The sequence below is a fragment of the Penicillium nucicola genome (assembly GCF_028828085.1).
Source record: "Penicillium nucicola strain IBT 29836 chromosome Unknown utg000010l, whole genome shotgun sequence".
NCBI classification, from domain to species: domain Eukaryota; kingdom Fungi; phylum Ascomycota; class Eurotiomycetes; order Eurotiales; family Aspergillaceae; genus Penicillium; species Penicillium nucicola.
The window spans coordinates 3,512,014-3,539,650 of record NW_026643134.1 but is presented as its reverse complement, the minus strand read 5'-3'; the positions used below and the strand labels follow the sequence as shown (position 1 = coordinate 3,539,650).

The 27,637-nt window shown below is 49.0% G+C and overlaps 10 protein-coding genes across 10 annotated transcripts; 6 read left to right on the top strand and 4 right to left on the bottom strand.

The window, feature by feature from the left end:
- Positions 1–385: 385 nt before the first annotated feature.
- On the top strand, positions 386–1,991 carry N7511_009901 (caspase family protein; the record flags this gene model as incomplete). The annotated part of the gene is made up of 6 exons (XM_057132278.1): positions 386–462; positions 531–693; positions 758–824; positions 880–1,239; positions 1,292–1,900; positions 1,966–1,991. 6 exons carry the CDS (start codon positions 386–388, stop codon positions 1,989–1,991), a joined length of 1,302 nt encoding a protein of 433 aa, XP_056980266.1.
- Positions 1,992–2,550: 559 nt separating this feature from the next.
- N7511_009900 (uncharacterized protein) lies at positions 2,551–2,803 on the top strand (the record flags this gene model as incomplete). The annotated part of the gene is made up of 2 exons (XM_057132277.1): positions 2,551–2,584; positions 2,643–2,803. 2 exons carry the CDS (start codon positions 2,551–2,553, stop codon positions 2,801–2,803), a joined length of 195 nt encoding a protein of 64 aa, XP_056980265.1.
- Positions 2,804–2,888: 85 nt separating this feature from the next.
- Positions 2,889–4,655, bottom strand: N7511_009899 (tannase subunit; the record flags this gene model as incomplete). Its single annotated transcript, XM_057132276.1, has 1 exon — positions 2,889–4,655. The coding sequence occupies one exon, from the start codon at positions 4,653–4,655 to the stop codon at positions 2,889–2,891; it is 1,767 nt and encodes a 588-aa protein (XP_056980264.1).
- A 1,035-nt stretch (positions 4,656–5,690) lies between these two features.
- On the top strand, positions 5,691–9,203 carry N7511_009898 (MFS transporter; the record flags this gene model as incomplete). Its single annotated transcript, XM_057132275.1, has 4 exons — positions 5,691–6,366; positions 6,417–7,594; positions 7,999–8,204; positions 8,261–9,203. 4 exons carry the CDS (start codon positions 5,691–5,693, stop codon positions 9,201–9,203), a joined length of 3,003 nt encoding a protein of 1,000 aa, XP_056980263.1.
- Positions 9,204–9,424: 221 nt separating this feature from the next.
- N7511_009897 (uncharacterized protein) lies at positions 9,425–11,332 on the top strand (the record flags this gene model as incomplete). The annotated part of the gene is made up of 4 exons (XM_057132274.1): positions 9,425–9,904; positions 9,955–10,427; positions 10,482–10,778; positions 10,837–11,332. 4 exons carry the CDS (start codon positions 9,425–9,427, stop codon positions 11,330–11,332), a joined length of 1,746 nt encoding a protein of 581 aa, XP_056980262.1.
- A 4,185-nt stretch (positions 11,333–15,517) lies between these two features.
- N7511_009896 (uncharacterized protein) lies at positions 15,518–16,243 on the top strand (the record flags this gene model as incomplete). Its single annotated transcript, XM_057132273.1, has 1 exon — positions 15,518–16,243. The coding sequence occupies one exon, from the start codon at positions 15,518–15,520 to the stop codon at positions 16,241–16,243; it is 726 nt and encodes a 241-aa protein (XP_056980261.1).
- Positions 16,244–17,642: 1,399 nt separating this feature from the next.
- Positions 17,643–17,951, top strand: N7511_009895 (uncharacterized protein; the record flags this gene model as incomplete). The annotated part of the gene is made up of 1 exon (XM_057132272.1): positions 17,643–17,951. One exon carries the CDS (start codon positions 17,643–17,645, stop codon positions 17,949–17,951), a length of 309 nt encoding a protein of 102 aa, XP_056980260.1.
- A 446-nt stretch (positions 17,952–18,397) lies between these two features.
- N7511_009894 (uncharacterized protein) lies at positions 18,398–19,744 on the bottom strand (the record flags this gene model as incomplete). Its single annotated transcript, XM_057132271.1, has 2 exons — positions 18,398–19,637; positions 19,689–19,744. 2 exons carry the CDS (start codon positions 19,742–19,744, stop codon positions 18,398–18,400), a joined length of 1,296 nt encoding a protein of 431 aa, XP_056980259.1.
- A 1,873-nt stretch (positions 19,745–21,617) lies between these two features.
- N7511_009893 (Calycin) lies at positions 21,618–22,211 on the bottom strand (the record flags this gene model as incomplete). Its single annotated transcript, XM_057132270.1, has 1 exon — positions 21,618–22,211. The coding sequence occupies one exon, from the start codon at positions 22,209–22,211 to the stop codon at positions 21,618–21,620; it is 594 nt and encodes a 197-aa protein (XP_056980258.1).
- Positions 22,212–25,052: 2,841 nt separating this feature from the next.
- Positions 25,053–27,406, bottom strand: N7511_009892 (VHS domain protein; the record flags this gene model as incomplete). The annotated part of the gene is made up of 8 exons (XM_057132269.1): positions 25,053–25,253; positions 25,311–25,882; positions 25,934–26,321; positions 26,388–26,660; positions 26,710–27,003; positions 27,056–27,131; positions 27,187–27,274; positions 27,340–27,406. 8 exons carry the CDS (start codon positions 27,404–27,406, stop codon positions 25,053–25,055), a joined length of 1,959 nt encoding a protein of 652 aa, XP_056980257.1.
- Between the last annotated feature and the right edge of the window lie 231 nt (positions 27,407–27,637).

The window sequence follows — 27,637 nt, the reverse complement described above, 5'->3', positions numbered from 1 at the left end:
ACCATTGCCTTTCCTTTCCTTGGGCTGGAATATTTTTTTGATTAAGGAGGTTGATCTTTTTTCCCAATCATACGCCTTATAGGGTCTTGGACCGTCTTGATCCCCAAACCTAGTAAGTGGCGAGTGTGACGATCTTTCGCAAACTTGCCTCGGCGCTTCCAGTCTTGTTTGAGCTATTACGATCTATTCAAGTTTCTGAATTGTTTGGCGAACGAGTCTTTTGAGAACTGTGAACTGTTCAAGGCTTGGCGCCCGTATTATCCGATCTGTTTTGCTTGGAATCTCCCTTACTCCACATCGCGCTCTCTCTTTTATCAATCTCTTTGAACCCGCTACCCTCTACCCTCTTCCCCAAGGCGTGTGAACGTAGAGAAATCCTCAAGTGATGTCCTACTACCCACCTTACTCGGGTGCGCCGGGTTACCCCCCGCAGCAGCCTTATCCCCCGCAACAACAGTACCCGTACGATGGCTTCTCCTATCTGATTCTGGCGCCGATCGCTCGAGAAACTGACTTGAAATGAATTACAGCCAAATGAACCACCAGCAGCAGCCCTCTTATGGCGGCTACCCAGGCCAGTCTTACCACCAGGCGCCGCCACAGCAGCAGTCATCCAATCCATACGGATACAGCCATTCACCCCAACCACCTCAGCAGCCATACGGAGCGCCGCCCCCGCAACATGGATACAATGTATGTGATGATATACGGAGCAAGAGCATAAGCGGAGATTCACGATATTGACGCACGCTTCCAGCAGGGTCCGCCGTCAGGTTACAACCAGCACGCGCCCTCAGGGCCACCGATGCAGCAAGGTCGGCCAGGTTCGTTAAGAAGTTCGGAAACCATCAAACGGCGCAAGCTAATCCAGAAATATAGCTTACGGACAGCAAAGTGGTGGCCCCCCACCTCCTCCCAGCAACCCCGTTTCCTTTGGCCACGGCGCCCCGCAAAATTATAGATTCCAATACTCGACCTGCCGCGGCAAGAGAAAGGCACTGTTGATTGGTATCAATTATTTCGGCCAGAAAGGTCAGCTGCGTGGATGTATCAACGACGTCAAGAACATGTCGACCTACCTGAACCAGACGTTTGGCTATGCCCGTGAGGACATGGTCCTTTTGACCGACGACCAGCAAAACCCCATGAGTCAGCCGACCAAGGCGAACATCCTGCGAGCTATGCACTGGCTGGTGAAGGATGCCCAGCCTAATGACTCCCTCTTCTTCCACTACTCCGGTAAGTACACCTGGCCAATCGACACCTGGACCGAACTGACACCGCTATACAGGCCACGGCGGACAGACCCCCGATTTGGACGGCGACGAAGAAGACGGATACGACGAAGTGATCTACCCCGTCGATTTCCGCCAGGCCGGCCACATAGTTGACGACGAGATGCACCGAATCATGGTCCAATCCCTGCGCCCGGGAGTTCGCCTCACAGCCATCTTCGACTCCTGCCACTCCGGCTCAGCCCTGGACCTGCCTTATATCTACTCCACCTCCGGTATTCTCAAGGAGCCCAACCTGGCCAAGGAAGCCGGACAGGGCTTGCTCGGCGTTGTATCCGCATATGCACGTGGCGATATGGGCAGCATGATGTCCACCGCTATGGGCTTCATCAAGAAGGCCACCAAGGGCGACGAGGTCTACGAACGTAACAAGCAGACGAAGACCTCCCCTGCCGATGTCATCATGTGGTCTGGTAGTAAGGACGACCAGACTAGTCAGGATGCGCAGATTGCTGGCCAGGCTACGGGTGCTATGTCCTGGGCCTTCATTGCTGCTTTGAAAAAGAATCCCCAGCAGAGCTATGTTCAGCTGCTCAATAGTATTCGCGAGGAGCTTGCAACTAAATATACCCAAAAGCCTCAGCTGAGTTGCAGCCACCCTCTTGGTATGTTTTAGTTCTCTATGAAACGTGATGGCGACAGATTATTCTGACTGACCTTTGAATTGCAGATACCGATATTCTTTACGTGATGTGATTGGAGTAACTTAGCTGTCGCGGAGTGAATGCCTTTTTTTGTAAACAGCGGACCTATGAATTCCTGTATCGGATTAGTTTTGCATAATCTACCTTCAATGCCGCATATCCCTCGTGGGTCGAATGTCCACGATCTGTTCTCTCAATCGTACTGCTGCCTAATTCAAGATCACATATTAGCACTCCATACCAGGCCATCCGGTTTAGTGATCCAACCAAGTCGCCAGACGCACGTCCAATGCCGAGGAGCTGTGATGGTGGTTCCATACATGTAGACAAAGGGCCCAGAGCAGTCGATCTATGGCTAAGTCCTTCGGGCTGTGGATTTAAGTTCAATCTGGACGTACGTCCACAGCTCTAGGTCTAGCTAGACCCCAGGTCCATGGATTGACGGCCGCGACACCCCAATGACTGTAATGGCTCAAAATATTTTGACTATGCTTTTCACAAGATTGAACCCCCAGGAAGTTAGTCTCTCCTAGGATTTAGTTTATATCTACCAAATTATATTCCACAAGATACTTCTACCTCCAACTACCAAAATTTTATCAATCTTAGTCATGTCTGATTGCAGCTATAAGAATTTCTCCACTAGTATGTGACTGTTTTATTTGCCTGTCAGGTTGTAGATATCGACCACTTCTTCCTACAGAGACCAAGGAGGAGCCCACTTCTAACTTCACTAAGTCCACCCAGGACAAGGTCTATCAATTAGCTCTCTTAGCTTTCCAAACTATGACACAATCCAAAATCTTTGCTACAATAATCGTCCTAAGCGCCCAACACAACATGCCTCGTGCTAGTGCGCCCTGAGCACCGGGGCAAGTACTTATACCAAAAGGCTTATTCTTCACAGAAAAAAAAACAATCCTGTCCAAGCAGCACACCCAAGAAATCCTTAATAAACAGTCAATGGGAAAGCATCAAGCTCATAAACCCAACTGTCATAAGATTCCTTCTCAAAAACACACTTCATACTGCCACCCTCCCAATGCGGCCGCAAAGGCCAAGCACAAAGCTGCTGCTCCTCGCCCTTGAGATCACCACCCAAAACAGTAGCATTAAGTGTGACAGGCACAACCCTCCCCTCAACCCACTCAATCAGCGACCCAAGACTAGTCTGAGGATATGGCGCATTAGGCTGCAGACTATTGGTGTTACAGTGCGAAGCACCAGGCACCAAAAACAATCTATACCACTCGTTCATCTTGTCAGCCCCATCAAGAACCGAGCTCTCACCGGGGTACATGATTGACCGAACAGACTCATGGAAGCGGACCGACGACGCAGGCGGGATACTGTTATCCGATTCACCGTGGTAGGAGATAATTTTCCCACCAGCTTTTTGGAACGGAGAAAGGTCTGGCCAGGTAGTTTGCAAGACGTCCTCGTAGCGTTGCATTCCTTCTAGCATCCAGTCACGGAGAGTGTCGTAGCTCACACCTTCCAAATCAGCGAGGTTGTCCAGTTGGAGCAGCTGCAGACCGCGTGTTACCCATTCTCCGCCAAGAGAGGAGATATCGACAGTCCAGTTCTTGGATGTGAAGTCGTATGTTGTCTCTGCGTCTGTCATCTCCGACCCGTACTGATACCAGAAATATGCGCGGTGGCCGTCGCTGTCGTGGAGACCATTGTAGATTGTGCTTGCGAGGGCTGCGCCTTCGGCTGTGATGGTGCCGGATTGGGCTGGGCTGGCGACTGTGGGCATTTGTCTCTTGTTCTTGCTGCTGTTATCACGCTTGCGCATGCTTGAGCTGGACGTCGCAGCGCAGGTATAGTTTTGGCCGATTGTCGAGTTGAAGTCGAAGGAGAGTTTGCAGAGATCTGTTCGGCTGATGACGCCGTCTGTGCGGCCGTCTAGAGGGTCACAGGCTGAGATGGTGAGATTGACGATCTTCTCTAGCTCACAATATGGCGGGATGTAGTCCATTGTCTGCTGGGCGACTTGTGGGAAGAGGTGGTTGACTTGTTGTTGGCCGTAGCGGATTGCCGGTGCGCCGATTACGGCGCCATCCCATTCTTCTGGGAAGCGTTGGACTTGGCTGAAACCTTCACGGCCACCTTCTGAGCAGCCTTGGTAGTATGCGTAGAGTTTGTTGGAAGTGGATAGGTTGTAGAAGCTCTTTGTGAAGGCTTTGCCGATTGAAGACATTTCGTGGTGCGCTTGGTAGCCGAACATGTACAGCGCTTCGTAGTTGGAGGTTCCGTTTACCAGAGGGAAGACGTCGTCGAAGGATGTATCGAATCCTCCGAAGCCGCCGTCTGTTCGGCCTGTTGCTGCGCCGTAGATTACTCCTCCTGGGAGCGTTGCTTCGACGTTGATGGCGAAGCCAAATCCGCCGGTTGAGACCCAGCGGTTTTCGAACTTGTTTGGTGCTGGGAGCCAGAAATTCAGGAGGATCTCATCGTCCTTGCCGTCGTGGGAGTAGGTCATTGTGACATTGCAGTAGTCGAAAGTAGCATCGGGATAGTATACTTCATCCGAGACGGAGACATTGTAGACGGGATTGGCTGTGATCACGGAGTTGGTGACGTTGATTCCTGACAGCAGACCATTCTTGGGTATAGAGGCTTTGGCTTGGGCTGTTGTACAAACATCGCCGAGGGTAGTAGCTTGTGCCAATGCAATTGATGCCAGCACTCCGAACGAAGAGAGCTTTAGCATGGTGAAGCAGACAGGGAGATACCGAAAGAGTGAATGGAACTGGGGAGTTTTGATAATTCAATCAACAGGACTTCCCTGCATTTATAGTTCAGAAAGCTGAGTATAGATCTACGTTGATCAAGTCGTAATTAAGAAAAGCCCAAGGAGGTACGTACGTAAGGGGATCCATATAGATACGTGGAAGGAGATACCGGTTTCATCCAGAGATGTGCCATGGATATTACTCGGAGAAAAGAAGAGCTGAAAATATAATGGCGTTTCTATAAGTTAGAAAAGAACATCGTCAGCTTCAAGTGATTAGGATCGCTACATCGGTAATAAGTTATAGAATGAAGAAGCTGCAGCTGGAACGATGTAAGAATAGGCACTTGGAGGTGCATTCATCCTCAACCAAGCAGCATGAAATGGATCATTTCCAAAGCCGTTCATCCCTTTTTAGCTCAAACGGTCTCGGAAATAAGACTTGCGATACCTTAATTCTCCGAGATCATGGTACAAACTACTAAAAACGGTTTAGTCTCCGCAAGTCTCCACCGAGACGGGATTTGCGGCTTCAATCCTTCACAGATCTCTATAAAACAGGCTTAATTTTAAGAGACTGGATATATCTTGTAATATTAGTGCAGGTATATGTAGTTCTAATATGTACCGAAGGAACCGAGAATAAAAAGAATCGATATTTCTGAGATCATTATGCAGACCCACCAAGGGGTACTGGGAGTGTATATGGATAACAAGACCTGAGATTATCAAATATTTGCATTGTGTGCACTTTGCCCATACTGTAGACAAAAGTAGCATACTGCTCGCTCGAACGAGCCAGGGCTTTCTAGTATGGATGGCTATTAGGGCTATTATTTTTCAGCGCAATTGGCGGGAGGGCTGACCGAGTGATATCAACATGGCGATATGCGGCTTTGATATCCATGAAGGCTCCGTCATATGCCAAGATGTGTCTTGTAAAAGCTTGAAGCGGCTCTATGTGCCATCGCTTTACGCTTCAATAATCTGTATCATACTGTCTCTCCAACAACGATGCAGGCGATTTTTCAACGCCGTGATATTCGGCGAAAACTTCAGAAACAGTTTGTTACCAAGTACGAAAAGCCTGAGAATGTGTGGACTCACGAAGGTCGTTATTCTTACCAAGATGGAGAGATTCACACAATCTCCCGCGAACCAGAAGATGATTTACCTGCCCAGCGCAGGAGAGAGCACGGCCATCGCACCATCATGGGCGGACCGGCTATACATCCACGTCATTCGGTTCGAGCTCATTTGGAAAGAGACGGAGACGTTGAGAGAGCGGATTTCGACCCGGAACTCCAAACCGATCCACATACTATCAACACGCATGAGACTCTCGGTGCGACTGCGAATATGATGATTACCGGAATCGAACGAGCTCGACCAGGCACTAGCTCATCCACTGGCGTCTCGGCCGGTTCTTCAGAGATGGGATTAGGGGAAGAGTTCGAGGGTGATGACATTGAAAGGATCAAGAAGAACAAACTCATCATCGTGACTTACGAAGGTGAATGTGATTCAATGGATCCTCACAATTGGTCCTTCAGAAGTCGACTAGCATACACTCTAATAACGTCGGGGACCGCATGTGTGATTTTCTGGTCTTCCACGATTGATGCCACCGCTCTCGTTTCGACCAGGGCACTCTTTCATACAAGTTTCAAAGTCCAGACGTTACCAACCAGTAAGTTGCTGACCGGATACTCAATATTCTAGACTGACTGATCTCTCTAGCTCTGTTTCTCATCATGAATGGCCTCGGCGCTCTGGTAGCAGCACCGATCTCTGAGGTCTTCGGACGCACCCCCATATACATACCCAGTATCATCTTGTTCATGTTGTTCAACATGGGCGCAGGTCTATCTCAGACTGCAGTACAGCGTATTGTATGCCGCGCCTTCGCTGGGCTATTCGGTTCTGCTCCTGCGGTTTTGGCGGCGGCAACTCTCGTGGACATTTGGTCACGCATTGAGCGAGTGTACATGTTCCCCCTGTTTTCTGTCATTGCTTTTACGGGACCTCTGGTAGGACCGACGCCGGGGGCATTTGTAGTGGAATCCAAAACTCAAAGTTGGCGCTGGGTCGATTGGATTACCATTATATTTGCCTCAATCGTGCTGATGCTGGTTGTCCTCTTCTTACCGGAAACATACAGCCCGATCCTTCTAGACTGGAAAGCAAAAGAGCTCCGTCGTATGACTGGCGATGACAGATTTCGAGCGCCGCTAGACTTCAAACGAGTCTCATTCCTACGCCGTCTACGCAACTCATTGTATCGACCGATCCTTCTCTTCGTGACAGAGCCGATTATCAGCGTCCATGCATTGTACCTGGCCGTCGAGTTTATTATCCTGTACACATTTCTCGCGGGATATGTCTCCATCTACATGAAGATATACCATTGGAGCGCAGGCTTGACCGCAGTGGCCTTCCTAGGCATCGAAGTTGGAGTTCTTCTCGCCGTGCCAGCTGTCCCATTGGCAATGTACTTTCTCCGGAGGGAAATTGTCCGCAGTCGCGCTCGAGGTCAAATTCGCCCAGACCCTGAAATAAGTCTGTATATGGGTATGTTTGGTGCACCAGCCATCTCAATCTCCATGTTCTGGATGGGCTGGACTGCCCGGGAGTCCATTAGCTTTTGGAGCCCACTTGCATCATCGGTGCTTCTAGGCTTTGGGGTGCTGTGCATATTTGTTTCATCATATCAATATATTGCTGATTCGTTTGAGCTGCATGCTGCCAGTGCTCTGGCGAGTTTGCAGGTCTTGCGTCTTGTTGCTTCCGGTGTCATGGCAATCATCTCGGAAATCATGTATATGCATCTGGGTGTTGCTTGGACTTTGACTGTTTTGGGATGTATATCTTTGGTGTTCCTCCCTGTACCTTTTCTTTTGTATTGGAAAGGACCGCAGGTGCGCGCTTGGAGTCGATACGCGCGAAGAAATGAAGGTTAGTATAGTACATCCACCATGGCATTCAATCAGTGGTGTCTTGGCTATATTTACACCATGGGTTATCAAGTCAATTATAAAGCTTCTAGAAAAGATCACCAATAGAAAATATTTGGGATTTGTATCTGCAATATGTCTGGTCACGTGTGGGGTATCTACATCGCAACCGACGCGCTTTAGCAACTTCAACTACGCGTCATATCTCACAATTCATCGTACTCCCCAGAGAAATCATATGGACTTTTATGAATGAGTTTTTGCACAATATAAGCAGCACAGTCACCTGAAAAAGGTCCGACTGAATGACTTACATATTGGGACCATGATTCATGATGGCGGTCATATTTCGAGACAACCAACCTCAGGGCTACTTCTCTCGGGGTGAGAATTGGTTCCATGAAATCCCCTTCTTGCCTCATGGATGGGAGACGACCAATGTTCAAGGCTCTGGAACCCTCAAACATGCCGCAATGAAAGCTCTGTTGCAAGATCAGTCGCAACTGAAGTCCGAGCTGTTTGAGATTGTTCCATGGCACTTGGCAAAATATCTCTGGGATGCTCTCGGCAGATGGTTTGTCATATGATTCCTCTTCAGCCTTTTTGGAGCTAATTTAACCGCATCTATAGCAACAAACAGACATTACACATGTGGAAACTCATGGCCACAATGTACCCTGCAGAATTTCTTCACATCAGTCCCTATTACTGTCTTTGCACTGGTAGCCCAAGAGAGCCAATAAAAGCTTACATGGGGATGCTGAATACCAAAGACTTCCGTTGGCGAGCAGTCCTGACACTTGCATCCACATATTGCTCTCTGACAGATTTTTCGGGTATCCCAAACATTAAGAACCTGGTCGCCCTAGAAATTTGCAAGTCCCAAGAAATCCAGAGCAGCATTGAACAAAGATCTGTTAGCAAGGAACAGAGTTCTTTGCAAGATGGATCTGTGCGTGGTTGGGTCGAAATGTGGCAGTTTACCAGGGCACTACAACATCTCCGGATCCTCAGAATCTATCATCAACAAGAGATAACCGCAGCTGCCTTGAGGTCTCTTCGCGAGCTACCAGAGCTCCAGCTTGTGGTCATGTATGGATGTAACAAGATCACAGAAGAGATCTCAAGACACCGAAAACCTTCCAACAATATGCTCCCAATTGAAGGCTGGTCAGCTAGCAGGCTTGACTGGCTACCACGGGAAAAAGCACTGGCAGATCTAGGACCATTGCTAGATGTGTACAAATCCAGCCTTGAAACCGTTGCTGATACAGATGGACCACAAAAGCAAACCTCGACATTGGATACAAATCTCCCGATCCTGGAATTTCAACTCCCAACAGCCAACCATCACAATCCGGAGCGGGTGGCACAGCGTGCTCTGTATAGACCTAAATCGGTTGTACTTTTCACTCGGGACACTGTATTACAAAATTTTGATCAGGAGAAGAAGCAGCGAGAGAGGGCAAAGAAGCGGTCTGAGCCGGTGGAGGGACCTAATCCCCGTGCCAAGAAGGCTGTTATGAAAGATAAAGGGAGAGATCTCTCCATGACATTAAGTGAATTCTTTTGAGTCATTTACTCCAGTAAACTTACTTCACAGCAATTGAACTGGGAGACTTTCCATGCAATCAATAGTTCTATACAAAGTAGACCAACAAACAGAAAGCCACGCTAAACTACTTTAGGAAATAATCTATGATGATATAATCAGATGATGTCAGGTGCCAATGACAAATCTCGACGTTGATTGGCTGCGGACCAAACCCCGCTCAAACTGATCAACATCACCTGATGACCTCAATCAGTCAAGCAACGACTTGCATTTCGCAGCTTTTTGATGATCCCTGCCTTTCGATAACCCCTCCAAGTAGGAGAGACTACATCTTCATGGCGGACCAACAAACCCCCATCGAAGGGTCCGACGCCTCGTTGAACAACAATGGCTCGGCCATTGCATCCCCGCGCTCCAGCACCGATTCCCGATCCTCCACACGAAACCTCCGTGTTTCACACATGCCGAACCCGAACCACCAGCACAGACAGAGCTTGAGCGAGTCCCTTCGTGGACCCCCCGGTTCTCCCCGGGCACGCCGGCAGCCATCTCTTACTCAATCCGCCATCCAGAGCCTCATCGACAACCCCCCACCACCGAAATCGGGGGACCCTGCATTTATCGGTCGGGATTGGCGCGAGATCTCAATTGGAGAGCTAGTCAGCCCCGATGATCTCAAGTTTGTGGAGCTTGATACGGGCATTGAAGATGCCACAAATGTTAGTGTATCAATGCCGGCACAATCGACACATACTAACAAGTTCAATAGATTTTGATTGATTCCGGCGCAGCTGTGCTACTGATCCGCGAGACCCCTAACGACACTTCTGCTGTTGGTACATTCGATTATGCCGATCTCAACTCATATCTCCTGCTAGCGGCAGGCTTGACATCTCCCGATGCGGCACACCAAGCATCTTATGAAGAATTGGCCAAGAAAGCCCACAATGGAGTGCCTATTCCGCTGCGGGATGTCAAGAAGTTTGGCATGGAGAAAGAGCCGCTGATCAAGCTTCCCGCATCGGCAAATGTGTTGGCTGCCGTCGAGATCTTTGGTGGAGGTGTTCACCGCGTCGTCGTGGTCAATGAAGCCAATCCCCAAGAAGTGGTTGGAATCTTTAGCCAGTTCCGACTTGTCAAATTCCTCTGGGAGAACGGCCGGAGTTTCCCCGTCATCGAGGAGCTCTACACACAAGCTTTGCGCGAGTTGCGCATTGGATCTCAAGAAGTCATATCTATCAAGTAAGTCGTTTCCCATTGACATACTTACAGTCATGTTAATAAATAATTCTAAAGCGGAGACAAACCGCTTCGCGAAGCTCTCCATGTCATGAACAATGAGGGCGTGTCATCTATTGTCGTGGTTGATAGCCACATGAATGTCCTCGGCAATATTTCAACCGCAGATGTCAAACTTCTGACTCGGTCATCTTCTTTGCCGCTGCTTCACAACACCTGCACCCACTTCATTTCGGTCATCCTGTCTACACGAGGACTTATAGAAGGCAAAGACTCATTCCCTGTCTTCCACGTCAATCCAGGATCAACACTGGCTCACACAGTTGCGAAGATTGTGGCAACTAAATCACATCGGTAATTTCTATATAACCCCAGACGTCAAAAGTGTTGATATCTATACTAATTATACTAGCCTCTGGATAACGGATCCAATGTCCCCGGCCTCCTCAGGGCCACCAACTCCATCGCATTCTGCTGCTCACATCCCCCTTCCTCCTAGTACAAGCCACCCAGCTGCAGGATCGCATGCAAACTCACCACCAGCATCCCCTCTCCCCCCACCATTGACTCCCACAGCACAGCCCTCTCAATACACAGCACCGCACCACCCAGCTCCTCCAGCTTTTGCACCCACAACTTCAGGTTCTCATTCTACTCCAGGGGTATCCGTGCCGCCACCACTTACCCATTCCATCCCAGCTTCGGCACTAGATGGAGCCCGTCTTTCTGGACGTCTAGTTGGAGTCGTCAGCCTGACTGATATTTTGAATCTGCACGCCCGAGCCAGCGGACTCAGTCCAGCTGATCCCGCAGAGACCCGTAGCCGCCGCCGACGCAGTAGCTCGTCGAGCCTAAGTGTTCGCCGCAGCGGTGATATTGGCCGGGAGCTATTCAGTCGCGGCATGTAACGAACTATTCAGACTGGTTTGCAGGCTTGGATTTGAGATCGCTACAGATAGAAGTCCACTCGTTATGCCCGACATTTTCAATTGTGCTATGGACCACATGTCCGAATTCTTCACGAATCTTTGTCACAGATGATGGATCTGTGTTTTGTGGGAACCTTTCATTGTTATTCTTACCAACAGATATTAGTTCCCTGTGAATGAGCATTACGAAATACTTTTTTTCAAATCTTTTTCTTTCCAAGCAATGTAGTACGATTAAGCCTCGTCCGGGATACGGTGGACTCGTTTGATATTAGTTTGATTAAGTTTCGGTCCCGTCTGCACTCTCTTGCCTCTGCATATCTGCACGGCCCAGTCAGATCCCAATTTTCTAACTATCACTCGAAGTCGAGTTCTTGAGCAGTCGGTTAGTACTAGAATCCACCATGATGAGATCCGACGGCCAGTCTGGTAACAAGATTATAATTGAAAACGAGGATGTATTTGGGTCTATCTCGGATTCAAGTCGACATCGAGGATAGTGACCTGCATGCATAGAGTGATCTCTTCCTTTGAGAGTTCGAGCTTGGCATCAAAGAGGTAAATAATTGAGAATATTGTCAGCTTATTCATTGGATGTTTGGTTAATGATTTATCCGATGCATTGAATTCCTGGCATCTTAATGAGTTGGATATGAGATACCTCTATTTGCTATGCTGCTAATTTCAAAGCTTATGTTAAAATATCTATTAGTATATAAGGAGGGCCATGCATTGATCCATTTGGGGTGTGGTTTGAAATGACCCAAAATATAACACTTAAACGCTAGAATGTAACCAATTCATTACCACTATTCAACACTCGGGGTGACTTTAATTCCGACCTTTCTTTCCATGTAAAAAAGAACGTATAGTTTGCCCTCCTCCAGAATGCCCTAAATTTGAGTCTTCCAACCAACAAACTCAATAGGAACATTATACAATTCCAGCGAAGATCGACACACCGGACAAAGCCGAACCCAAACCACGTCTCCGCGAGATCAGATATCCACTTCATGGCTAGCCAACCCCCACGCTCAAACACGGACGCCAACTCCAACGCTTTTACGCAAATGATACCTAATCCGGCGTTCGACCTTCAAGCTAGGGAAGTACAAAAAGCGACTCGGAAACCTTTTCCCCGGGCCCAAGTTCAATCCTCTACCTCACTCCCAGATCCATTCAGACCCATTCAACGGAATTCAAACCACACACGCAATCTCTCAAACCTACACAATGCCAGCTCGCATCGGTGGACCACGCTAATCGTAGATCATTGCATTTACCACTAAACACCCTGGTGATCCCTGGTTATTCCTGCAAAAGCCGATCCTCGTGATCAGAATGCCAGATTGGCTTTTTTGTTTAATTCCGATTATGGAGATCTTTTTGTTGATCTTTCTTAGCGTGTAACGTGCAGGTCTTTTTTTGGTTAAAAAAAGATGAAAGAAAACGTAGTTAGTGATTGATTATTCAACAGAGCTACTTGTTAATCGTTTTCTACCGAACTTTCTTCATGTCTGGCTGTGGGGTTTGACTCGCTCGTCAGATTAGGTGGGCTCCAAGCCTGCATCACCGGATTGGGGAATTCGTCTCGTTCCGCTTTTGCCTGGGCTGTATATTTGGGAACGAGGGTGTGGTAGTTTGGTTTGTGTCATGTCATTTAATCATTTTATCGGAGTATCTAGAATGATTTTAGTTGTTTTATTATTGTTATCAATTGGAACTTATGTATCTTTGATGATAGTATTTGGGCATGGAGTTACATTTACTGATGTAATATTACGTACACTTTAAGTTAAACAGCATAAGAAGTATGATCTTTTGTAGAACAAATCTCACTGTTGAATTGTTGTAACTCAGGGACAAGTCATTCCCCCTGGCAAATACCTGCATTTTCTGAGACTTCCTGTATCCAACATCCAACATCCAAATACCGACACAAGTTGGTAGCCATTCCAAATACTATCCAGCGTTTGATGTAATCTACCAGACAAAACAAAATCTGATCTCGGATTGCACAGCGACTCTGATGTCAACGGAAATAGTAAACAAGCCACTGGGAGTCTATACTCCCAGCCCTACATATCAAACCCCGAAAGGAGAAGACTCCAAGAGCACGACATCAGTAAATACCAACCTCTCTCTGTCACCTCTCTTTCCAAGCTCTTCTCCATGACTCCATTGCCACTAACATGACGAATCCCACAGACCATCATCCAGCCAACACAGATAAGACGAAGAAACAAATGAAAACACATCCCCCCAAATCCAAATCCTCCCATAGAACAAAACCCCCGGTTCACAAAAAGCCCCTACAGCCAACAAAAAAGACAATAAGCGAACCCAAGCCCCAAAATACGAAACCGCAAAACCAAACCCCCCAATCAAGCCTAGGCCCTCATCAGCACACCCAAGATCCGGGGAAACCAGCTGACCTGCCAGCCACCTCGCCTCCCCAGAATCCGGTTCTCGCAAGCCACGCCCCACATCTTACAACATAACCGGAGGATCCGTCCAGACTGCTGGGACTATGCGCCCTGGGATATCTGATTCAGGATCGATGCCATTGGATGATCTAGCGCAGAAACGACCGGACAATATCTCGATGAGGGTCAGGAGAGGGGGTGAGCAGGTTTCGTTCCTTGTTTGGTTCTTGAGGGCTCGTTTGGATCTTGATTCAGGATTACTGTACATGTGCATGTACATACGGAGTACTTCGTAGAGCGGGTGGGGAATGTGATCTGACATGATACGAATGTGATATGGGTGGTCTAGATGGAGTCGTACGGGTGGATCTTGGAAGGCTGCATTTGATTCTGTATATGCAAGACAATCTGTTGTGTACAGTACTGTAGTCTGGTCGTAATGGATGTTATATCCAGTTATGGACTGTATAGTCGGTAGGTATGCTGTTCACGAACGGTTTCCCGATCTGTTAGTCTACGTTATGATATTTCTGTATGCTCGTTGTGTAAGTTCTTTTTTAACGGTTAGCTTGTCTTCCAGGCTATGGTCCAATCGAGTATCTTTCCATTGGTTGGTTGAACGCTAATTCGAGGTCACAACTGATTTGAGTCGCAGTACTCCGTACTCGTACTTGTGACTCAAAGATTATACATGGCCCACACTACCTTGTTCATGGTATGAGGACAGACGATATGGCACTCTTGCCAATAGACCCATCATTGGGTTAAGCGAGTAGGCTTGATGCCAAGAATTCGAGCGAGACTAACAAGTGGCCCGCGCCACCCGAAGTGGATCCTCCCGTCGCCTTGGCGAACCTTTCAATAGAGCCGCCGGGCTCACAGTTCAGCTGTCAAATCCACTCTTGAGATACTTGTTCGCTTGGAGGTTTTTTTTTTTTTTGGAAATCGCTAAGATAATCCATATCAAGATGTTGCTGGACTTGGCGGCTTGGGAAGTGGATCTTCGCTCTGCGGGTGGTTTCTGACAGGCTGCAGTTCTATGACACTCTGTTGACTTTTTGATAGGTGTTTTGCTTGAACACTTCTGGTAGCTATTCGTTCCAGGGGAAAGTGGTAGTTCTTACATTTTATTACTCAATTTTGGAATTATGTCTGTATTTTCTATAGCATCGGAGTGTCTGTACTATTTTTCTCGTTCTGTGCACCTGAATACGTTCTTATAATCTGATAATCGTCTTATTGTTAGGGTTGGGATACTATGTGGCTGTGAGCAGACATTCTAGTTTAATATGAAATTTTGCAAGCTACTGTAAAGACGTTTATATCTATACTTACTAGTCGCATTTCCTTTTACTTGACTGTAAAATGTCAAGGCATCTGAATCAGCCAGACGGCACCTCAATAAACATACATTACTCGATAGATACTTTCACCGAACATATTTAGTATAATATCGAAATTTCAACTACAAAGCAAAATTAGATCCTTACAGTATACCCATGTATCATACCCACACTACTGGCACTGCAAAATCACGGCAGTTGGTTGTCCGTCAACAAACTTTCCTATCTTCAAATCGCTCAAGTCCGTGGCAGTAAGACCACCTCAATCCAATCAACTATCTTCACATGTTCGCCATGGCTCGCCAACCACATAGTCCAAGATATGGAAACCCAGAACTAAACACCAAACCATAGCATCACGTGCGAGTCAACCCGGACTGAGAAATACTCGCTCCATGGCACAGAAAGCGGCAATTCAAACCTACCCGCCAATCCAATCCGACGAGCAAGTTCTATACAGCCATCGCGATAACAGTAACCACCAAAAGACCAACCCAGCCGACCAAGCCCCTCCTCACCCCACCAGTCACCGCGCAAAACATGCCCGATCAGGCCACCAGCTAATCAGCCCACCACCAAAAAGACAAAATAACGCAGGAACGTCAAAGCCGACAGAAAGACCCAGGTCCAAGCCCAAGCCACAATTCCAAATTCCGCGCAAAACACCCGGCACGCTGCAGCCTGCAGCCTGCACGCTGCACCTGCCCGTGCGCCGATCGCCGATCAGGGAGTCCTGCAAAAGCAACCAACCCAATAACAAGCTCGAACCACCACCACCACCACCACCACCATCCCCAACACAAAGCCCGTCTGACGTGCCCGTGCAGTACCAACGGCTCCAACGGCAACCTCCCACACAACACCATTTCCGCCTAACTTTAACCCCCAAGCCCCTCGTAGGATATCTCCCGACGAGGAAAGTGCCCAAAGCCCGATACCCAGATCCAGACTTGCACGTCCAATCAGCGCGCTGGTGCCGTGCACGGGGTCTGGATTTGGGAATCTGGATCGGTCCCGAGTGGGTAACCGGCTTTGGGTGGCCGATGGGAATTGTGGGTCGAAGAAGGGTTCGAGACTGGAATTGGTCTGGAACTGGACTGGATTGGACTGGAACTGGATGAGAATGGGGGGGTGGAAGTACCTCCGTATACGAGAGAAAGAGCTAATATGATAGTCTGTTATTCCACTCGGCGCTGTTTGTTCTTAACTCCTGGGTTTGGAGATTCTCACTGAGGCGTCAGGTTATCGGGCCAATCGGGGCTGTGGATTCTCGAGCTGCAACCTTAACCCCGCAATCTGGGAACGCGGTGCACCTGGCCCGATTCGGCTTTTTTGGTCTTTTTTGGGTTTTTTAAACTTTCCGATTGGAAATGGATTTTTGCTCGTTTCTTTTTTCCGAGTTAATTTGGCTTGGCCTGAGCTGACAACCTTTTGAGCTCTCTTTCTGTTCACTTTACTGTTCACAGAAAGTCTGTTCAGAAAGAAGAAAAATCCCCTTGTGCAACAAGTCCCAGCAAAACAAGTTCAATCTCTGCAGCCAGAACTTCGCCGATCCCCTTCTGCACGATAGCCGTTGATCCAAAATCCCGGGAACGCCTCTTCGCTCATACCCCTCCCCTCTCCCCCCCTCCTCCCCCCGAGCTACTTAGCAATCGTGCAACAACGTCATCCCCATCCCCGTGAGAAAAATCCTGCAGGTCCAACCTCCAATTCCATTTTGGACATATCACATTAACCAGCCCAGAACAGCTGAACCAAGAATGAATCGTGAAATAAGAACCCCTCCCAAACCCTATTCCTAATCCCGACCCAGAACCCCCCAAGAATAGAGCACAAGACCACCTACCATGAAATCAGGAATTGGATGCCAATGCCAGGGGAGGCAAAAGACAAAGACAATCGAAGAAAAAGTACGGAGTAGAGCTGCTCCCTTTCCCCTCCCGCCAAGTCAGGCTTACAGTACGGAAATGGCATGACATACGGAGTACTGTAGGTAGACATATGGAGTACAAAGTACAAAGTACCCCCATGACAAATACTTCAACCGGTCTACCTACAGTACGCTATTCCACGGTTTGCCGCGTTCTAGAGTCCAGGGACGTCCCCCGGACAGAATTAGTATTCTTTCTGCGATTGTTGCGTGGTATGTGGTATTGAGGAAATATCCCTCATAAGTGAAGAGTGAAGAGTGAAGTCATCCCCGCCAAAGCAACATTGTACTGTATCCTGTTCTGTCCTGTTCTGTTCTGTTTTTGCGCTCGGTCAATTCGATCCACACTGCGGTGAGTGGGTTTCTAGTTTCAACTCAATGCGGTGGAACTTGGTTCTTCGGATTTATGTACGTACGTACGTATAACTTACAATTGGCGTTATTGTAGTCTTACGGTTTAATGTAAGATAATATAATATTAATTGGCAGTAGAGTACAGTTCCAGGTATATTTTAAGAATTAATTAATTAACAAAGACCCAAGCAATCAATAGCCATAGAATAGCGAAAAGGCAAAAAAAAACAGAAGAAATGATTCAAGTCCCAGGTGGAGATCCCAGCCCAGCTCTACAGCTCAGCTCAGCTCCAGCTCCAGCTCCAGCTAGCTACGAGCTATCTGGCACGGCCCGACAAAACGCAAAACCCGGGACCGAGACCAAGACCGAGAGTCAGACACCCACTGCGAAAAGCGAGATGCCAATAATCGCGCAGGGCATTGCGCAGCGGACAGTTGCGTCGATCATGTGGAGAACATTCGCCGGATTGGGGGTGGACTTGGACGGTGCGGTGATGGTTGCGGGTTGTGTCGATGTAACGTCGATCATTGTGGGACGGGAATAGACCAGGGCGAGAATTTATTCCTTGGGCCTTGGAACTTTTTTTTTGGTTTTTCGTGTGTGGGGTTATGTCACTGTCGCTTTCACTGTGCGTGAAGGGGATTCGTGGTTTCATGGTTGGGGACAGTAGAAAATGAAGGGAAAAGACGATAGGTTGTAAATGGAAGGGAGCATTCTTGGTTGATTGGTGATTGGTATTGGTCTGGTCAAGGTTCATGCAAAGCAAGTTTGTAATATTGAATTAAATGAGAGATAGATTGGAAGTATGATACAGAAGCGAATATACAAAGCCACAAAAGTCTCGAGCCGATATACAAAAGAAGGAAATCAAGGAAGTCAAAAGTGACAAATAAACTACCTGGGTATATCAGGTATCACAAATCGTAATGGGCGTCAAGAACAGAGAAGAAAAAAAGAGAAAGAAAAAAAAAGCAGAAGGGGGATGAAGGATCAGCACGAAACGCTGGTAAACTCGTCCACCGTGACAAAATCGTCGAAACCAAATGGCTCCCGGTCAGAGAGTGGCACTGTCGAGTTCTCCAGATGCAGAGCGAACTGGCTGAAATCCGAATAATCAGCATCCATGCCCTCGTTGGAGACCATGATGCCATCACCATGCCCAGTGCCGTCCATTTTGGCAGGCGCAGGCATGGACGGCATACTCATCTGAGTCGCAACGGCAGTTGGCGACATGGGGCTGTGGGGGGTAGGACAGAAATCAGGCGTGGAGTGGGTCTCCGCAGAGAGGGCCTCGATTCTGGGCGAGCTGGCGCTCGACGCGGGCATGGCGAGGTGGGTGCTTTGCGTTAGGAGGTGGAGGTTGTGGAAGTTATTGCTGGGCTGCGACTGGCCGCGCGAGTGGCCCATTGGGTGGGCGTGGCCGTGGGCGCCGGCACTTGGGGTGGGGCCCGAGATCGACGCCGAGGGTGCGATCCGTGGAGCTTGGTGCAGAGGCAATTCCGGCGCGGAGGCTAGTCGGTCTCTGAATTGGCGCTGCATTTGGATGTCGGACGCCGTGGGCTGCTGCATCATGCTCTGCTGCCACATCTGCACTTGGTCTGTTGGGGTTTGGCTGGGGGTGGGGACCTGCTGTTGCATGGCCCAGTTGGGCATCTGGGTGCTCCATGCTGGGGTGGTGGCTTGCTGGTTCACGTAGTCTGGGATGTGGGCGGAGTTGGGGTCTGATGAGACCATGGAGTAGGGGGCCTCGGAGCCCGGCATGCAGGCCATGTAGGAGTTGGCGCTGTTGTCGAAGGATGCTGTTGGGGACAGGATGTAGCCGTCGCTGGTTGGCATGGGACTGGCCATGGAGTTTGAGTTTTGGGAGAACGACGAGCGGATGTTGGTCAGGTCCAGGCTCATTTTGCGGGGGCCCTCTGTGGACGGACGGGGCGTATATGTGCTCGCTCGTCGATTGGCGATTGACGCTCCATTCGGACGTCCAAAGGCTGCGATCAGATGACGGTGGAACTGTTGTTCGATCTGCATGTTCTGCGCTTGCAGCATCCGAATCCGCTTTTCTGCATATCGCTCGTCGACTTCTTCATACATGGCTTCTCTCTCGACAATCTCCTTGGTAATGTGAAAGCCCTTGCCGGTACGTTTCTTGTGCAGCATCGAGGCCCTATTGGCCGACTCTAGTCGTGCATCCAGGCTGCGGTCCTTTCGCCGCGAGGCAGCGATAAAGGCTCTGATGGAGGAATTAGCTATGCTCGAGTTCATCGGACTAGGATCTCTTTACCTCTCCTGGTTCTCCTCCCGCGAGCGGGGAATTGGGGTAATATCAGCATCCATCATCGTTAAGAAGTATGAGTCGTCAGAGAGAGGGGAAGGGAACACTTTAAATAACAAGATGTCAGGCCCTAAGCTCAGGGCCCCCAACCATGGATCCCAGGCGATCTTAGTTTGGGTACTGAGAAAACCTTCGACTCCCCCCGCGATCCATGGTTGTTGCGTTTCCAGTCTAGCCCCTCTGGGCCTCTTTTAATACGAGTACCATTCACGGCTCCCTGTGTCCCGGATATCTCTTCCCTTGCAGGTAAGCTGCAGATATCTCTCCCCGTTGAAAAGTCTAGAACTCGGGTTATGCAACTGGGAAGAAAAAAAAAAAAAAAAAGTGGGGGGTTACTCCAGTCTCCAGTCTCCAGATCGCCCATGTCACGGTAGACCCCAAAGCCCTATAGATCGAGGGTGAATCGTTGATCCCTTCCTCTTCCTACTTTCCGGTTACTTTTCTTCCTCTTCTTTTTTTCCCCCTACCTGGCTAACTCGGCCAGTACGACGGCTCAGAGAAGGGGTCCACGTGATGACCGGATCGGGCATTCGTCCAAGGCACACTTGGTGCAAAAGTGAACAGTGGATTAACCTGAGGCATTCGCAGCATCGCTTGGACCTGCGTCAATTCCGATCGGATCTGTCGTTAGTGCCCTCGGAACTATGCATCGATCGACCAGTGTCTACGGACAATGCTCGGTCATACACTTGACAACCGTCACCTGCCTAGAACAGTAGCGTGTGCGAGCAAGACGCAATGGAACCAATTTTCAGAGTCGATAGGCTATTCCGAGAGGCTCTATCTGCAGTGTAGTTCCCAGTACTGGTGAATCCTCGGGGTATCTTCCAAGACAACGGCCATCCGGCATGGGGATTCTCCACTTGCACCGCCACTAGGATCAGGAGATGTTGGATATGCAGGTGTCGTTACGCCCGGTCTAACCGAAACCCTAGGCTTGGGGTAGGTGGTTGGGGTATCGGCGTGCAGGATCGCTCGGAGGATGTGCTTGGGGCCAGATCAACTCTATGTACGAGGTACTGTTCTACTAGAGAATCGGTATCTGGTATCTGGCGGGCGATTGAGCCAGTGAACCCTGTTAGATAGGGCTTGACCTCGGTTCTCATAAGCCCTGTCAGCTCAACTGCCTAATATAGCCCAACAGCCAGAGAATAACAACGCCATATTGAAGTCAAACTGCCTTTCTCCCAGTCGCTCGCCACCGGTCTAGCCCTCCTATCGCTTGATCGCCCGGCCGGAACTAAGCCCTTTGGGGCAATTGCCACTGGCCCTTCACCTCACTTTAGTCAGGTATTCGCACGTCGCGGAGATGTATATGTTCTAGATCTGTTGTTTGGAGCAATACAGCAACGGCTTTTCAATTTGCAATTAGCTCGCGGGGTTCGGCAACTCGATCGAACCCCACCGATCTCACAGTGCTCACGGTACTCGGACTCGATGCATGCACTACGCCGCAGTAGACGGTTAATGGGTCAAAGGTGGCTCCATCGGTCTCAATTCTCAGCATATCGCTTGACAAAGACCTTCGTAATCATCCAGCCACATGCAGAGGGCGCCAAAACCATGTGAAAATGCCCTTGGCTATCCTCATTGGCTTATGCTATCTATACAGGTCTATCTCAGCTGAACCAAACACAGCAACTGGTCTATCATCCGCAAGCAACACCCAGAGATCGAAGGTCAAGTATTATCCAAACAGACTAATATCTCACGATGTGCCGTGTCAACAACACATCCAAACACCACATTTCACACCGCTATATTCAACCTTGGAAGCCCAAATCTCACCCGCACCAAACCAACTAATCTCCAACAGGAAAATCCTCCTCCAAATCCTCCCAATCCTCCCACTCCCAATTCCAATCCCAATCCCAATTTTTAATCCCTAGGAACTTCAAAAACCCCAGAAACAAGCCGATCAATCTCCCCAACCCCCAGCCCCCCCAAAGCCCCCCAAATCCCCTCCATCACATCCCCCGCCAACCCCTCCGGCGATCTCGAATAAACATCAATACCAGCGGGCGTGAAAAGCGTCTTCGCAAAATACGTCACCACCCACTCATTCCCATCTTCGACCCGTCCAAAGCCCAGACATTCCCAGTGCGAACTGGCAATCACCAGCCAACCCTTGCCGCGCCAGTCCCAGGCGCCAGGATCCCCGGCCGCGGGCGTGTCGATGCCATGCACGGAGTGGATCTTGGCCGAGTTGGCTTTTTGGTACTCGACCAGGTCGTCGAGTTTGGTTATTGCCCCTGTCTCTGACCCTGTCCCTGTCCCTGACCCGTCTCCTTTTGCGTTGGCCCCCGGAAGGGGTTTGTATGTTATTTTCACGTTGCGTTTGTTTTTCCACAGCGGGAGGCTGGTGTGGGTTACGTGCCAGGTGCCTGTTAGGAAGTCATTTGTTGGTGGGGGGTGGGTCTGGTGGGAGGGGGTTGCTAGAGCTTTGGGGGGGTTGATTGCTAGGGTTGGCATTCTAGTTGGAGCGCCCTGTTTGGTGGATTGGTTGTGGTTGTTGGTGGGTGGTTGGTGGTGGTTGATAGGGGTGTGCGATAAGGTATAACTTAAGTTAACTTGGATGTTGATCGCTACCCGATGTGGTTGGGGTGTTGACGATATTTCATTTTGAGATATTGGAGGTCTACGGGGGAGTTGCATCTAACATCTAGGGGTGTGTTTTGGTTGTTGGAGTTGAGGGTATATTGTATGATACTATGGCTGGGTGGTTTGATTGTAGATTTACTGTACAGCTCGGAGTAGATAACGTTAATAGAGGGGCAACTAAGTTAGATTAGATACAATAGAAGCTTATATGCATATCTGAAACAAGAGGGGAAGAGGTAGGGTGCAAGCTCCAACATCCCTGTCGTTATGCGTTGGCACTATACTGTCTAGCTGCATACATAGCGTGCCAGGGCCCCGCGCCATCTAGCTTCGTACATGTAAACCTACAGCATTGTGAGCCGTGCGACATACAGCTCTCTGTTCTTTACAGGAATTGACAAGCTACACATTCAACCCAGATATTAGTCTTTATTGGACCGACCGGTGGTAAATCAAGAAAATTTCCCCAAACGCAGCTTGAGAAAATGAACAGAATGGTTGGAGGCCAGCCCTTGGGATAGAGAAATACAATATACAGGTAACGTGAGACTCTATTGTTCTTCACATGAAATGTACTGTACTTGATCCAGTTCCCTAGGGTCCCTACAACTGACTCGCGCAATTTGCTGTACTCGACATAAGCTTACCCGCAAGCTTACCCGCAAGCTAACCCTGAAACCCGCAATGCCATGATCAAAGTTCCGGACCGACACAGCAGCCTCGAACTGTCATTTTATCCCGGCATGAACAGCAACGCAGAATCAATATACTTGTCTGACGTGAGAGATACTCTGCTGTCACTATGAACTTCCCTTATTTCTCAGTAGAAACCCCGTGTCCCGGTCCCTCTCCTCTGTATGGCCTGTTGGGCCAGTCAAGCTGCAGGTCGCCAAGGCCCAGATGCTCATAATTTACCCGCGCTTCCAGGCTCTGCATCGGAGATGATATTGGCTAGTTATTGAAATCGCAGCAGTTTCAGCTTTTCAGTCGTGTATTTAAATTGAGTCTATGGTATTTCGTAACTGAGATAGAGTCGTGGAGCCGCACTAGGTATAAGTATCCATTATATATAATATTTGTCAACTGCGTATATCACACCATTCACTTCTTTTCATCTCAGATATATAAATACGATGGACCAAGCCATCGAGGATGATATAGCTGGAACGATGTATTCCACAGAATTACTGGAGCTTAGAAAGGATCTCAAGACATGCAAAGAAGTTACAGTAGATCGATAGCCAAAGAAAAAAGCATCAATCAAGACACCTGTAAAACAACAAAAAAATAAAAAAAACATACAACAGTAAGGATTCGCTAGTGGTCACCCACCTAACTACTAACTTACCGGCGTGTGGCTTAAGTACGGCTGAGCGGACGGGAAGCCCTGTTCTCCACACCCTGTGGTCGTATGTACTTAACATTTTATTACAGAGGAATATAATGAGCATATCTAGGGGTTACGTTAGGATGATCGAGAAGCGCTGTACAGTAGTCAGCATAGCATCTGCAGTGATTTCTGGGGCAGATTTTTCTTCCAGGGTTTGTTACTGCCTAAAATATAGAGTAGATACCAGGGTCTTGAATTGTATGTGCCTCCAATTTAAATGATACGTTCTTGTACTTAAAGTTATGTAGTTAACGTTGACGTTATACTGCGATTGGTCAATTGCGACTACATATAAGTGCTAGCTACTAGTAACTTTGGTTAACCAAGAGAGAATGACTTGCAGTAGGAACTATCCTATACAGTTAATGCTTTACAGCATAACTTACATTACAATCGAACTCAAACTACACAAGACACATCCCAATCCAACTTGAAGACTCAGTGACGCCGTCATCGTCTCCACAAAGTCCGGCGAATACTCGGAGTCGGCACATACGTAGAAAACCTCCCCGGTCGGTCACTCCGATCAGAACTTTATCGCTTGATCCCGCTAGAGAGTTCATCCGATTAAATACCGAGAGGGTGGTCTGATCGACGTGGTTGCATTGCTACCGGTGTTGGTTCCTGGGGAGGCGGAAGTGGCGAGATGTGCATCTTTCTCCGCGGGTTGCATCTGATTTCTAATAGTAGGGTTCGGTGATGGGGGTGGGGCTGGATCTTATTTTTGGTGTCTTTTGGGGTAACGTTTTGTGTTGATCGGGGTACTTGGGTAGGAGGGTGGTAGGTGGTAGGTGGTTGTGAAGTCTTGTCTTGTTTCGATGGTTGTATTTTCGGACTATGAGGACTTCATAGGACATCGTGGTTTTGATTAATGGGTTGAAGATATCACTTTACCGTTTGAAGGTTGGTTGAGATATCTACGGAGACTACCTGAGTATACAGCATTTCGTGTAATGAATATTTCGAACAACTCCCTTCATTCTCTCAAAGAGTAAGTAGTGCAGGCAATGAAATCTGAATCTTCTTTATAAACAGCATGGATAAGGACGCTAAAGTCTCAATGGGTGGGAAGCCAAAAGGGAGGGGAAATAAATCAAGAGCAGGGGAGGTGGGTTAGGGCATGGAGGCTTGAGGAAGAGCAGCCCGTTTCAGCACAGGAAGTGAAGTAGACGGAATGGATCAATGGCAATGCAAAATCTAAATAGAATGCCGTCATATCTGCTCGGGTCTTCCGAGCCTACTTCGGACCGCTCTGGGCTTTCAAGGCGGATCTAGCTAGAGCAAAGACTTGGTGTAGACTTGGATTCGTGGCTATGGTGTGTCTAGGCGATGCCCAGAGGTGGTACCATGCCCTGCTCCTCGCGGGCCTCGCCTCCAAGTTTGTAAGACACCTTGAATCGGATCTTCACCGAGTTGCCCTTTCCTGCGTCAATACCGTCCATGAGCATTTCTTGCTGGACGCCATTCTGTTGTCCGGGTGCAATGTCTCGGCCGGATTGCGGGCGGAGTTGTAGGGTGTAAGACTAGATATGGATATTAATCTATCAGGGTAAACGACAAAGACTTGGGCCATGACTTACCTTCTCCACGGCAACCTGGAAATGGAGTTCGCCAATAGGTTGACTGGTTGGGTTGGAAAAGACGGCCACAACGTGGATTTGACGTGGCTGGTTTGGCACTCTGCGCACAGCAAAATCAACGCGAAGTTGGGAGTTGAGAACCTGGATCTTGTTTGTCGTGGGGAGTGCGTTGCTGGCTGGCAAGGAAGAAGCGAAATCCCACTCATCATCGACTTCGGCCTTCGCGGCCTGCGGTGGCTGCGGTGACGAGCTGGGTCCTCCGACTAAGTCAAGCAAGGATGACGAGGCCGGAGCTGGGTGACTCTGTGCTGGGGGTGGTTGGAATGGGCTGGATCCTGCTCGGGGGCTGGCAGAGACGAGCGATGCAAATGGATCAGCTGGTGGCGGGGTTGCCGTTGACTGAGCTTGGGGTGAGGCCCCCATGGCGGGCGTTGGGGATTGAGAGACAGGTCGCGAACTGTTCATGGACGCAAGGATATCATAATTAGGTTTGAACGATGCTGGCGTGTGCTGAGACTGAGGCTGTGGTGGAATAGGCGGTGTTGAGCTTGCAGACATGGATGGGAAATTGTCTATAATCTGATTAGTGACACGGGTGGTTATTTCCGATATGCATTACTTACTCGAAGGTCCGAGTGAGATACCACCCCCAGGAGAGGGATCTTGTTCGCCTAACGAAAGACCGAGAAGGTCATTTTCCAACGAACTGCCACCCTGAGAGGGGTTGATCTCGTTACCGTTAGAGCTGGGTTGAGGCTCTGGATCAAAGTCGATCAGGGAAAGCTCGTTGTTAGCGTTTGTAGAGACTCCAGTCGTAGTACCGAGAGTTCCCTTGGGAATCTTGGATGCAGCATCCAAATCACCCTTCTTGACAAGCTTGTACCGCTCGATTGTGCGGTGTATGCTGTCGTTGATCTCCAACAGCTTGTGAACGGCCTCGGGGTCCTCCGATTCCTCTTCGCACATCTTCTGAATCTTGGGGTGGGCACTTTGCAAAGCATTCGCAAGTTCCTAATCAATATACGACGTTAGGGTCGAAACAATCAGGTAATGGTTCGATTTCATGTAATCACGCACCTCGAAAACATCGCCTTCCGGAAGAGTTTCACCAGGCTGTTGGTTCTGTAGCATCTCTTCCAAGATTTTAGCCTTTTGCTGCACCTTAGATACTTCTTCTGCAGCCTTTGCGCGATAGTCGGTTTTGTGTCGATTGTCGAAACCAGCCATAACCTTCATTAGCCGGTTGGCTTCCTGAAGATCAGCAGGGGTGCCCCGGCGAATCAGCTCTTGGAGCTTCGCGGATTGCGCCTCCTTCTCTTCTTCCTCCATCTCGTCCGCTGAGCGGAGATTCTAAAACAGTCAGCTCAATGTTGACATCACAACAAGATCAGGGACATACATCACTCGGGTTCAAGACAGCGGCATCCTCTCGGCGTACTTCCGGGAACATGTATCCCTTATACAATAAGAGACGATGCATATCCCGGATGAAGCCCAAGTCCTCCTTGTAGCGCGATGTCTGGCAAATCGTCTGCCGCCACTCCTCAATCGACTCCAAGATGCGGTGCTGGACCCGGGAGGGTCGCATAGGCGGCCGCTCGGGGAATCTGCGAACCAATTCATTCAGGAATTCCTTTGTACTGATCTGGAGATGGAACGGGTATCCGCAGTTCTTGACGCAAATGTCGAGTAGCTATTGCCAGTCAGTCTCCTTGCGCCAGCTGTCATTTGGGCTCCCCACGTACCGCCAAGGCCAACAACGCGACATTCTGGTTTCGGGAATTGATAAGATGAACGATGTCGAATGCGGATTCTCGAGGTCTAGAAGATTGGTTATGAGTATGCGCACCCCTGCCAATACCGGTTTCCAACTCACGCATTGCCTTTCTTGGAGTTGATTAGGTCCGCAACTTCGAGATTCAGGGCCAGGTTGGGCTCGTAGTTCTGGGGATCGCATGCATTGCCTGTCAAAGTTCGAATGTTAGCTTCCATCACTCTGTATACCAATCAGTTCTGGGGCAACACTCACGAATTGCCCGCTGTAGCGGCGTAACCCCCGGCTCAGGGTAGGCCCCAAAGCGGTCCCTGGCCGCCATTCGTGCTGAGGCAGCCTCCAGGATGCCGGTGAGATAGGAAATAAAAAGAAGAGATTGACGCGAGAAACGATGTTGGGAAACGAGACGCAATCAAGCAATGCGAGATGTGTACAGTACAGTTGATGGGGGGGCTGAGGCGGGCGGAGAACCCGTTAGTTTGCACGTGTGGTTCTTGTGCTTGGCCTTGATCTTTTTCCCTTCTCTCGCGACTCGAGTTGAATTCGATTAAAT